This window comes from Citrus clementina, unplaced genomic scaffold (genome assembly GCF_000493195.1).
Source record: "Citrus clementina cultivar Clemenules unplaced genomic scaffold, Citrus_clementina_v1.0 scaffold_7, whole genome shotgun sequence".
In the NCBI taxonomy this organism is placed as follows: Eukaryota; Viridiplantae; Streptophyta; class Magnoliopsida; order Sapindales; family Rutaceae; genus Citrus; species Citrus x clementina.
The window spans coordinates 3,625,930-3,637,890 of NW_006262075.1; the positions used below are offsets into that span (position 1 = coordinate 3,625,930).

General features: G+C 33.6%; 2 protein-coding genes across 2 annotated transcripts; one reads left to right on the top strand and one right to left on the bottom strand.

Annotated features, from left to right (window-relative positions):
* Positions 1 to 4,000: 4,000 nt before the first annotated feature.
* Positions 4,001 to 5,958, top strand: LOC18035753 (cyclin-D3-2). Its single transcript, XM_006425917.2, has 4 exons — positions 4,001 to 4,695; positions 4,891 to 5,092; positions 5,223 to 5,353; positions 5,474 to 5,958. Exons 1-4 carry the CDS (start codon positions 4,195 to 4,197, stop codon positions 5,753 to 5,755), a joined length of 1,116 nt encoding a protein of 371 aa, XP_006425980.1. The 5' UTR covers positions 4,001 to 4,194; the 3' UTR covers positions 5,756 to 5,958.
* A 3,667-nt stretch (positions 5,959 to 9,625) lies between these two features.
* On the bottom strand, positions 9,626 to 11,375 carry LOC18035757 (ADP-ribosylation factor 1). Its single transcript, XM_006425918.2, has 7 exons — positions 11,365 to 11,375; positions 11,118 to 11,269; positions 10,782 to 10,852; positions 10,557 to 10,676; positions 10,230 to 10,348; positions 10,034 to 10,115; positions 9,626 to 9,902 (listed from the first exon to the last, which is right to left on the bottom strand). Exons 2-7 carry the CDS (start codon positions 11,260 to 11,262, stop codon positions 9,897 to 9,899), a joined length of 543 nt encoding a protein of 180 aa, XP_006425981.1. The 5' UTR covers positions 11,263 to 11,269; positions 11,365 to 11,375; the 3' UTR covers positions 9,626 to 9,896.
* Between the last annotated feature and the right edge of the window lie 586 nt (positions 11,376 to 11,961).

Sequence of the window (11,961 nt, forward strand, 5' to 3'; positions counted from 1 at the left end):
GGGTAGTGGGATCGGCTCCCAAAGAGGACTGGTCCGCCCTCTGCCTGCCCACATCCCATTCCATCAAAAATCACAATCTCCTCTCGTGATTCACAAGTTATGTGCTGTGCTCACTCCTCCCTCCTCCCTCCTCCCTCCTCATCTCCCTTTCCTTTTCTTTCTTAATTGTTCTGGTTCTCAACCTAACAAGTTATTAAATCGGGGGTTTAGTCAATACTCATGTTCGTGTGTAACATGTTGGTGATTTGAAGTGTGAATATTGGAAGATTGTGCTAATTATCTTTAATTTAAATATTTTTTAAAATTATTGATATGTATCATATAATTAAATGTCTATTGATATTTATGTGTACCTATTAAAATTGTCTAAATCAATTCTATAACAATACAACTTAAATTTCTGTTTTTTCAAATTTATTGGACCACCAAAATCAATTTTATCATATCACAGCCTACATACATACCAGCAGTCCTTCTCTCTAGCTAAAGGCAGTGGATTAACTCGCGTGTTAGTATCACATATATTTCTTTTCTCACATTTAACTACAGTTGGCGTTCGCGCAATTATTTTATAAGCGTTTTGATGAAGTAAGATTGATCTCATCTCTTACATTTTCCCTCTAACTCCAGCTACACTACAGTGACAATCATAAATTGTAGATTCTTATCTTTTTTCTAAATTCTATATGTTAAGACTAATATTGATTTTATATAATCATAATGTATAAATTATATCTCATTTAACGTGACATCTAATCCGTTACTTATTGGTTTGTTTGAATTGTTAAATTAGCACATTACTAATTGAATGATAAAATTAATAATACTTTGCTAGTGATGACATAGTGATAAGTAAAAATATAACTTGACATATAAATTACGTAATTGTAAGTCTTAAATACTTTACATTAGATTTTTCAAAATCATACATGTTTTATTTATTTATTTTTTAAAAAAATACGATAGATAAATGCATATTTTATTTCACAATCACTAATCCACATAGGAACCATTAGATAGTTACATTTACTAGTTTTATAATCATCTAATGATAGTCAGTTTGAGAATCACACTTATTATAATTAATATAGTATTTATAACAATAAATCAAATATATATTTTTTATGAAAAGGAAAATTCCAAAGTAAAACCGTGAAGTTTCTTTTCTTTCAAAAGAATTTGGCTGCTCACAACACGGGTTAGTGGTTGCGTTTACGTACTAATGTACTTTTTTTTTTTTTTGAGACTGATTAATCATCAAATTACTGTATTACACAAATATTTATAACAATTGCTTATTGTAGTAGAGGTAAAAGAAGATGTTCATGCTCTACGTACTAATGTACTTTGGTTTTTGGGGGAAGGGGAAAAAAAAAAGGAAAGTAGCTTTAATTAAAAAACATTGGTAAACGTATTAAAAACATGAATTTAAAAAAAAGAAAAGAAAAGAAAAAGGAGCACAAAGACGAATAGTCACAAACAATCCATCGTACAATTTGCTTCCCCTTTCTGTTTTACTTTTGGCGGCCCGCGAAGCTCTTCCCCTATCGTGACACTGAAACCTGATCTTGATGTGCTGTCATTTCACAAAAAAAAAACGTTTTTGAATCATTAAAACATTTTTGAATTTGCATAAATTCTTCTGAATTTTTTCCTTGTTTTATTTGGTATTCAATTTCGAAAAAATGAAAATAGAAATACAGCGGGCGCTGTAAATTGCCTGATACAGTGAAACAAAGCAGTGCTTAGTAAAATGTAGTATTATTATTACTGACTGTATTATTCTAGATTTTTAATTCCTGGTGATGCCAACCATACGGATCGATTGACTTCTCAAAATGCACACCACTCATTGTAAAATCAACACGTTGGCTTTTTCTATTTTCACAACCTTCAAATGGATTATCTTAAAACAACTTCTTTCAACTCAAAAGTAAACCAACAGAGTGTACTAACAATAAAATATTGTGACTTTTATTTTTTAACTAAATTTAAATTTATGCAGCATATATATAATTCATACTTTTTATAGTAGACTTTTACTTATCGAGAATAGAAATGGGAATCAATAAATGAAAATAAAGAATATATTTAATTGCTTAAATAAAAATAAAAATGAGAATCAAAATGGTGAGTTCTACCTAAAATTGAAAGTAAAAATTTCAGTAATTATCTCCATAAAAAATGTGAATATGAGATTCTTGTTCTCTAAAGTGATTATATTACCTTTATTTAAATCTTAAAATTTTATTTTATCCTTTCTTATATTATTATTATTATTATTAATTGACATATGAGCTTAAGAAAGAAAATTAATCTGTAAATTCAGAATAAAAAAATATAAGAAGAAAGCAATGGTTTCAAACTGTTTATGTCATCATAAATTTGACCAACAGAGGACTTATGATTGGTCCACGTATCGACTGTCAGGAAATGATGATGATAGAACTGAATGATCACATCAATAACTACAATTATTAATTGAATTTTAAATAATTACAGAGAAAAATGAGAAAAAAAAAAAAACAAATCTCTTTAGCGAGTCGCACAATTTTCCATCAGAGACATGACAAGCTTCCGTTTGAAGCGGTCAAACCTTTGCCACCTTCATGGACCACATGGAGGAGGAGGAGGACACACTCTTTAAAACGTTGTTCAATGTTCGAACCCCGTCACGTCGTCCTCCCTGAGCAATCCTTTTTAAGTTTTAATCTATTCAACGTTCATATCTGAAGTGTGATCTCCCCTTTTTTTCTTTTAAATAAAAAATTAGTTAAATATTGTTGAGTTGAATTTTATATTAGTTATTAAACGAGGGTTATTTGTGTTTATAAATATGATAAATTTTTTATATAATATGTTATTCTTTTAGTGTAGATCTAGAAATTCTAAATATAATAGTATTAAATTTAGATTCTAATAGTCAAAATATGGTGATAGGAAATAATATTAAAATCAAATTTTAATTGTCAAAATATTGTGATAGGCAAGTAGTATTAAAATAAGATCCTAATAACTGAAATGTGGTGTTAGATTTTGTTATAGAGACGTGTCGAATAAAAGCATCAAGGTGATTTTCATTCGAAAAGGAAGTGGGTTGGTTTTATATAAGGGTGACTATTGATTTGTGTTTTACAATCTACATTAGCCGATAAAGAGGAATTACTTGAGTTTATAATTATGATATGTTTCTTCACCTAATAGATTAATATTTTGGATTGATAACTAAAACCCTAATAAATATTATTTTTACTCATTTTTTACTTTGAGGATATGTAAGATAATCATTTGAACTAACTTTGTTTATTAGTTATTACATATGGTTCATGTGATCTGGTGGTGATTAACTTGTCATTCGCTTGATACAATATATTCAGATTATTAGTTTTATATCAATTTAGACATAAAGAAAATAGAAAGAAAAACATTACTGTTCAGAGATTTATAATAAATCAAATTAAACAACAAACTAAATCAAAATTTAAAATGTCAGTTGACAAGTTGATGAATGATACTCAATAATCTCGAGCGTGTATTACACTCTCGTTGAAAAGAGAGGGATTTTTTTTTTTTAATTTCAGTTGATTCATTTCCAATTAGCAAGTCATCGTAAAGCAGATCTACGAAGTCTTTATATATATATATACACACGCGCGCGCGCGCACACACACACACACACCCGGTACGTATGGTATGGAGACGATACGGTACGTACAAATGAATACAAATATATGATTTTGTTTTCCCGTCACAGCGCGAGCCTGTGCAAACTGCAGGGCGTCTCATTATTTATTTCCAATTTTAATTTTTTTTTTTTACGGGAGAAAATATATATATAAAAAAAAAATGGTTCTCTGTGGCGTGCCGTTACTTATTACAACTTTTATTAATTTTTTGATTGGCGCCAACGGCAAGCCAGGTAGTCCCAGAAATGAAATGAACATATAAACCCTCAGCATAGCAATAAAATTAAAAAAGAAAAACAAAACAATACATGAAAATAGAAATAAAAAAAAGGACAGGCGTGAAAGGTTTTTCTCAGATAAAAACCCTTCACTTGCCCTCTGTCCCTCGCTTTCTCTCTCACACTAGGCTGTGTCCAGAGAAAAGAGAGAGAAACAAATGCCCAAAACTGATTTTTTCATGTTATAATGAGCCAAGGATTTATTTTCTTCTTCTTCTTTTCTGAAGAACATGGCTTTGCCACAAGATAATACTGATGCCCACCACCACCAGCTTGAAACCACTCCACTGGCTCTTGACGGCCTTTTTTGCGATGAAGAAAGTTTCGAGTTTGAGGAGTGTTGTATTGATGCTGAGACTGAGAGATGTGAGGAAAAGGAGTCGCCTTTACCACCTGTTTTGCAAGAACATGACTTGTTTTGGGATGATAACGAGTTGTTGTCTTTGATCTGTAAAGAAAAAAAAGAAAACTTTGTGCCTAGTGATCCAATCTCAGATGAGATTTTAATTCTGGCTCGTAAAGAGGTTGTTGAGTGGGTGCTTAGGGTTAAGGCTCATTTTGGTTTCACTGCTTTGACCGCTATTCTTGCTGTTAACTACTTTGATAGGTTCATTTTAAGCCATTCGTTTCAAAAAGACAAGCCCTGGATGGGTCAGCTTGTTGCTGTAGCTTGCTTGTCTCTGGCTGCTAAAGTGGATGAGACCCAAGTGCCCCTTCTTTTGGACTTGCAAGTATGTTTTTGTTGATGCATTGTCTGGGAATTTTTTTTAAATTTTTTTTTTGAGCTTTCTGTTGATTTATCAAAATGGGGTTCTTTTATTGTGTATACTTGTGTTTTTGTTTTTTTTTTTTTAAATATTTATAATTTTATTGGTCATTGAACTTGTTGTGTTTGTTTTGGCATGTGCGGTTTGTGATGTGTTTAGGTGAAGGACCCGAAATATGTTTTTGAGGCAAAGACTATTCAGAGAATGGAGCTTCTGGTGCTCTCTACACTTCAATGGAGGATGAATCCTGTGACTCCTATTTCATTCTTTGATCACATTGTGAGAAGGCTTGGGTTGAAGACCCACTTGCACTGGGAATTTCTCTATAGGTGTGAGCATTTGCTTCTCTCTGTCATTGCTGGTAAGCAATCAAAAACTGCCTTTTTTATTGCTAATTTTGGAGCCTCCACTGTGCAAAAGTGAATATTTGTAATTGGTTGATCATATTTGTTCTTCAAAATGCTAATATCTGGTTCTGGATTTGATTCCAGATTCACGGTTTATGTGCTATCTTCCTTCTACATTGGCTACTGCAACAATGCTTCATACAATTCAGGAGGTTGAGCCATGCAATCCTGTGGAACACCAAAATCTGCTTATGGGTGTGCTTAACATCAGTCAGGTTTGCATTCAGTACATTGGTTCCTCTGTTTCTGTTTCATTGTTATTTTCTTCTTTTGCCAATTTTGTCAGATTCGAATACATGATTGCCAATGGTTATAGGCTGGTTGTCTTTAAGCAGGATAAGCTTAAGGAGTGCTACTTGCTCATCCTAGAGTTATCAAGAGGCAACGGAAGCCAAAACCAGAGTTGCAAGCGCAAGCATTTTCCATTACCCGGAAGCCCGAGTTGTATTATTGATGCGAATTTCAGCTGTGACAGCTCAAATGACTCGTGGCCTGCTGCTTCGCCATTCTCATCACCACCGGAGCCTCGATTCAAAAGGAGCAGAATCCATGTTCAGCAGATGCGTTTGCCTTCACTTACTCGCACGTTTGTGGATGTGCTTAGCAGCCCTCGTTAGTCTTTCCTTGTCCTAATATCTACTATAGGGGATGTTATTCTATAATCGCACTTTTAGCCTTTTGCTAATATCAGCAGGATGAGTTCTCAAAGTGCAATTACTTCATGTTTGTGATTTACTTACTATTGCAATTCTCGCTCAAACTTTGATATCAAATTAGTCAGAAATGAAAGGAAGTGCACTCTTTCATCTTTTGCAATTGAGTTGAATTGTTAAATGGTTTGAGAATGAAGGAATAGATAGTGGGTTTTCCCCCCCTCCCTTTAAATTAGCATGCATGTTTATTAATAACCCATGATCCTAGGATCTCATTCATCTCCATTGTCCTTAGTTCTTTGGTTAGGTCCTGGATGAACAATAGGTGGTGATGGGTTGCCTAAGTGAATGATTGTCTTGAATGAGAAATTGATGATTTCCTAATGTGATGTACAGAGACATGGAGATTTTTTTTTTTTTAATTTGATTGAAAGTAACATTGACAGAGATTAGTTTCATTTAAGTATAAAACATCTAAACTCTAAACGAGTCAATGGGCTCTTCAGAGTTGTTAAATATTAAGGTGAAAGTCTTAGGAGTAACCTAATTCTCACTGCAACAAATTCTTCCTGCTTTCAAGACCTCTCTCCCTCTCACCCTCTAATGTACTTAAATTTGTTACTTTCAAAATTAGTACTCGGTGGTCAACTGTAGGTTTCTGTGTACTTGCGCATACCCTTTTCAGTGCGTACCAACCAATTTGTGCCTTTAATTGCACCAAGTATTAGCCCTTTGCTGCAAAGAGTTTTACTGTCTGAATATTTAGCAAATTTGAATGCCTATTCCACAAATGTCTCTTGTGGCTAAGTGACTTTTATGCTTTCCTCTGTCTGAGTCACAAATTGGTATTTCTTGTGTACTTTTATTCCACAAATGTATTTTTATTCTTTGAAGCTATCACCAGTAACAATTCTAGAATATAAAAGTTACAGAGTGAGATGTTTCATAAATATGAATAAACTTAAGGTTTTACGGTATTTCTTGTGTTAATGTATTTATCATATAACTATCTGTTAAACTTTGTACTACAAGAAGAATTGATAGGAAAAAGGGCTTTGCTGGTGCATTTTGATTTTTGGTACTTCATCAGTTCTTTGCTTCGTAAATCTTAAGTTATTAACAGATGGATAATAGTTGATAATTTTGCATAAAGAATTGTGGAAGTCTATGCTTAGATGAATAATATACTGATTTTGTGCTGATGTTTTACTTGTAGTACTTTGATCCCGTGTCCTAATTTTGCTTTGATGTTAGACATTAATCAAGCATAATGTAGCTTAGCAAATCCATGACAGAGTTCAACAGAACAGCTAAGGCTGTGGCCTGTGGGCTACTAATAATAATTCTGGAATCATGTTAATATATTACCTCCTATTAAAGGTCGTGGCTAGTTGTTAGCATGAAGTCTACGGCGATTTGGTTTTTCAGTTGTTTTTCCCTTTTAATTATTTTGGCAACTTCTATGGTACTAGACACAATTTTAAAAAAGAAACAAATTACCTTTTCCAATGCAAGACAGATTAAAACCAGCTAAAGTGATATAATGAAGATTAACCCCCTCTAAACTAAATATTAGGTGTATTAATGTCTTGACAAAATGTAGGTGCATTGTGCAGGAAATAATTGAGTTATAGCCAGTTTATTTATGAATCTGATGGAGATACAAGTATTGAGTCCAGAGACATGTGACCGAGATGACCAATGCCATGGCAGTAAGTGTAGCTCAAGTTTGCTGTGGCCTGTGCAATTATGAAATCTTGTATTTAAGGTTTTAGTGTTAAATCTATATCTTTATTTACCGGTGTTAAAGCACCTGATGGGATTGGGGAGACATCAAAATTAGAATTTCAACTGACTTTTGAACTTGTGGGCATCCTATAGTCAACACCAGAAAGCTTTTGTCTAATCATTTGATAAAATCCATTGGTTAAGATATGTATAATGTGTTAAACAGCATGTCAAGAGGATTTGACTTTATGCTTACAGGACTTTTGTCTCTCCCACATTACCCCATTGTCCTTGCCTAAAAGGAAAACAAATAAACAATCATGAAGGGGAACAAGAAAGAAATAGATTTGGAGTGCACAACTGGTCAATGGTAGATGGATAAAAGTAAAATAAAATTAAAACAAGAGAGGAGAGGAGATAGTAGTGAACAGCATGTGAAATAACAGAGGTTGAAGTGGTTGAAAACAGCTAGAGAAAAGCTTGTCTTTTTAATATTAAGTGAGAAATTGTCAAAGTTCAGTTCCTTTCTTGACACTGATAATGAAATAGGACGTTTCAGATAGTTGGGACAGCTGACGTTTATGTGTATTTTTCAGTCAGTTGCCAGCCATGCCACTGCTCTCAAGTCTATGCAGCAAATCATTGAGAATACAAGCAACGACATATCTGTTAAATCTTATCAACATCCAGTAAAAAACAAACATACTCAAGCTCAGGTTCACTGGTTCATGTTTTCTTGATCCCCAAACTTGAACAATCTTTTGCTTCTACGCCCAATCAAAAATTCAAAAGACAGTCATTACCAGAAATTAAAAATTGACAATACATATATATATAAAATAATACCCTTGCAGATCAAATGTCTGTCCTGAAGAAGGCAAGTAACTAAAAGAGAAGAAGTTTTTGTAGTTGTGTCCTGTGTTACAAATATAAAACTTAATGTATATTCATTAGTCAATAGATGGGCCTCTGCTGTTGTGACTGGTGAATATGCATATCCGTTATGCTTCTGTTGTCAACAACCACCGTACCTACTATTGAAACACAAAATTGATGGCCTTTTTTTTGAGACGTGTCATGATCTAACCAGAAGTCCATTACGGTAGGAATTATGCTCCATGATGCTCACCTAACGTCGGGAACATCACAAAGTTATAGATCAGAGCAGCTGAAATTTGCACTTCAATTATTGAATCTCACTAGCAGTTTGTAACCAAATTTATTAATAAAGTTTTGGGAATACTAAAATTTATAACAAGGGAGCTCTATCAATTCCATTTATTGATGAAGGGACCTGCATCAATTTGGAAATGTGGCATTATTGTGGAGGAGATTCGGCTGTAGGTTCTTAATGTCATGCTCTAGAGAACTACACCTGTACTGTAACTTTGCTTTTTGAAGTAAATTTTGATGTTGAAAGTATGTTAATGAAGATATGTTTGAAATTCCGATGCTACAAAGCACAACAGGCCTGTCGAAGCCCTTATCTCATTACAAGCACTAGAAAATTGTATTTCTGTGGGAAAGTTTGAAGTTGCGGACGCTAGATTTGTCTCTCTCAATTTGCTAGAGCCAAGGCATGCTAGACAGAACTGTCCTTTTAAGGAAATATTCCACCCACACAAGACACTGTCTTGGTGCAAGATGAACAACATGGCGATGTATCCTCCAAGATATAATTACTTGGTTTTGTAAGAGTACACTCCCAAATACAAATATACTTGAACAGCTATGGTACAATACATCCCTAGAAATATATATAATTTCAGAGTGCTATAGAGGGTTTTCCTTCAAATCCATCTCAAACTATAATGCTTATTTAAATCATAATCCCCACCATTAAAGCATCAATAAATTAGGGGTAAATATGTCCTTATATCGATACTGTCACTCATAAAAATAGTATAAATAAAAAATAACATGATTATTTTAATAAATTTTGTTCTATTGTACACACATTTATGAAAAATTTAACAATTATTATTCCTATTAAACTGCTTAATTTCTTTTCAATCAAATGAGAGAAATGATGAATTTCTCGTATTTTTCCTTTATTTTGTATCTCCAACCAAAGTACTCTATGAAAATTTAGCAAGTGTTGTCCTAAAACATGCCTTTGAAATCAGCTTCGAGAACATGAAAATCATTCTTTTCATATTGAAGAATTACACCAAGAAATGGTATCATAGAAAGAGAGTGACGAAGTACTGAATTACTGATCAATGTCTCAAAGAGTACATGAAGTTCAAGTCATTCATGTTCATAGAACAGAAGTTTAATGGTTTTCTTCTAATAGCGTGTGAAGTTTGTTCTTCTCAATCGACAAGACAAGTAGCAGACAGCAGGAAACCAAAGCTTTCAATTTCATGACGAAGAATTAACCCTGCATGTGCACGCACAAACAAAAATAAGTGACTAAGGAGGGCTATTATTGGATTATATATTTCAGCAAAAATAAGCTAGCAAAAAAGATGAGCGACGAAATTGAGGTAGCTGGCTAGGCTTATATCTTGCCTTGGCAGAGACATTGCTAGAGAGCCAATCAAGACCCTCATAAAGTCCTTGACCAGAGGTGGCACAAGCTGCCTGGATATACCTGCTCAATTAAATTTTGAAATTCCATTAATCATCAGAAGGAGGTTAAGAAGATTGCCTCAATAGATTAGTTGAAAGGAAGCAGTGTCTTTATTATGATTATTTTTTTTTATACCAGCGACGTTGGCGAAGTGAGTGCAGGCCAAGTTTGTCAGTGACTTCTGAAACACTCATGGCATTTGGGAGATCCTGCTTGTTAGCAAATACAAGCAATACGGCCTCACGCAGCTCATCCTGTAATTAACATTACCAAACAAAAACCACTTTCTTCATTTTGTTGCTGTATGTGTAATAATAAATGATTTACATATACATGCCCTGCATTCAACTGCAAATGCATCATTGACACCAATTTTAGTTTCCTCAAGGCTCGAGGGTCAAGATTTAAGGATGTTCATAGACGAATTGTCGTTTATGTTTATTTAATGAAACTTTTGCGAACCTCGCTCAGCATTCTATGCAGTTCATCTTTGGCTTCCCCAATTCTTTCTCGATCATTACTATCGACCACGAATATCAGACCATGTGTGTTTTGAAAGTAGTGTCGCCACAATGGTCTTATCTGCAATCAAAATAGAACCCAAAAAACGCAATTTGATTTTCTCTTCAACTTCTAGTCCACAATTAATTTCACTTCTTTTATGGACACGCTGAAACAAAAACATACCTTATCCTGCCCTCCTACATCCCACACCGTGAAGCTTACATTTTTGTACTCAACAGTTTCCACATTGAATCCTTGCCTCGTCCAAAATCAAACCAGTTATCAAACATTCTCATTTTCTCTTCGAATTTTAAAAAAGAATCGACTTGTATTCTAAGGAAAAGATGCAAAGCCGTCCAGTTATAGGCAGATGAATACAAATAATAGTTTTTCAAAAAAAAAAAAAAAAGCAAAAGGAATCATCTTCTTTAATCAACTATATATGAATATGATATAATCTAATTCACAAAATGATCACAGAGTAGTAATAGATAAAACAGAGGGTGAATTTGAAAATACCAATTGTGGGTATGGTAGTAACAATCTCTCCAAGTTTGAGCTTGTAAAGAATGGTTGTTTTTCCAGCAGCATCAAGACCCACCATTAAAATCCTCATTTCTTTCCTCGCAAACAGCATTTTCAGTCTTGATATTACCATACCCATTGTTTCTCTACTTCATTCAACCAAATTTATCACTAAAAAAGATGTAAAAAGAATTCGTGAACTTGAAGCAATGAAAAGAAAGATAAGAATTGGTTAACAAACCTTGAAAATTGAAGAAGAAATTATGAGCTGCGACCTGTAACTCTAGAGAACTGAGAACTATAGGGAAGCAAATTAGAGAGACATATATGCTAATGAAATGCATATTTGCATGGCCTTGAAGGCATAAAGCAAATGAGAATAGGATTCGCACGAAGTTTGTAGAAGAAGAATAAAGGGCACTAGCTTTTGTGTTACATTTGGTGTTTGGCAAATTGTAATTTGACATCGATTTTCTTAGAATCGTGTTACCAATTTGTGCCAGAAAGAGAATTTTAATGGGTCCTTCTGTATGTCCGCAGAACACATACTAAATTTGATTAGTTTGTTCATATTCTCTTTTTAAAAGGGGAAAAAAAGATAAAAAAGGAGGAAAAGGATAAATAGAGAGCGTGAAAGACAAGCTGGGAAAAAGAAGCAAATTCATTTCTGGTGTACCATAAAGCATATCTTTATGTTGCTTTCTGCATTTACATGATAATATTTCGCGGCCACAAAAACTTAGAAGGCCTGTTAACTAATGAAAATTATATGTACAAATAATGTTTACAGAATCAAAATGTTCAAGATAAAATATGGGGAGATTATAAGTTAATTTGC

Excerpts from the sequence above, each read along its gene's own strand:
- LOC18035753 (XM_006425917.2), top strand. The coding sequence starts at position 4,195 with ATGGCTTTGCCACAAGATAATACTGATGCCCACCACCACCAGCTTGAA. Across the intron at positions 4,696-4,890 it reads CCCTTCTTTTGGACTTGCAA|GTGAAGGACCCGAAATATGT; the intron begins GTATGTTTTTGT and ends TGATGTGTTTAG. Across the intron at positions 5,354-5,473 it reads GTGTGCTTAACATCAGTCAG|GATAAGCTTAAGGAGTGCTA; the intron begins GTTTGCATTCAG and ends GTCTTTAAGCAG.
- LOC18035757 (XM_006425918.2), bottom strand. The coding sequence starts at position 11,262 with ATGGGTATGGTAATATCAAGACTGAAAATGCTGTTTGCGAGGAAAGAA. Across the intron at positions 10,349-10,556 it reads TGCATAGAATGCTGAGCGAG|GATGAGCTGCGTGAGGCCGT; the intron begins GTTCGCAAAAGT and ends TGTTAATTACAG. Across the intron at positions 10,116-10,229 it reads TCACTTCGCCAACGTCGCTG|GTATATCCAGGCAGCTTGTG; the intron begins GTATAAAAAAAA and ends TTAATTGAGCAG.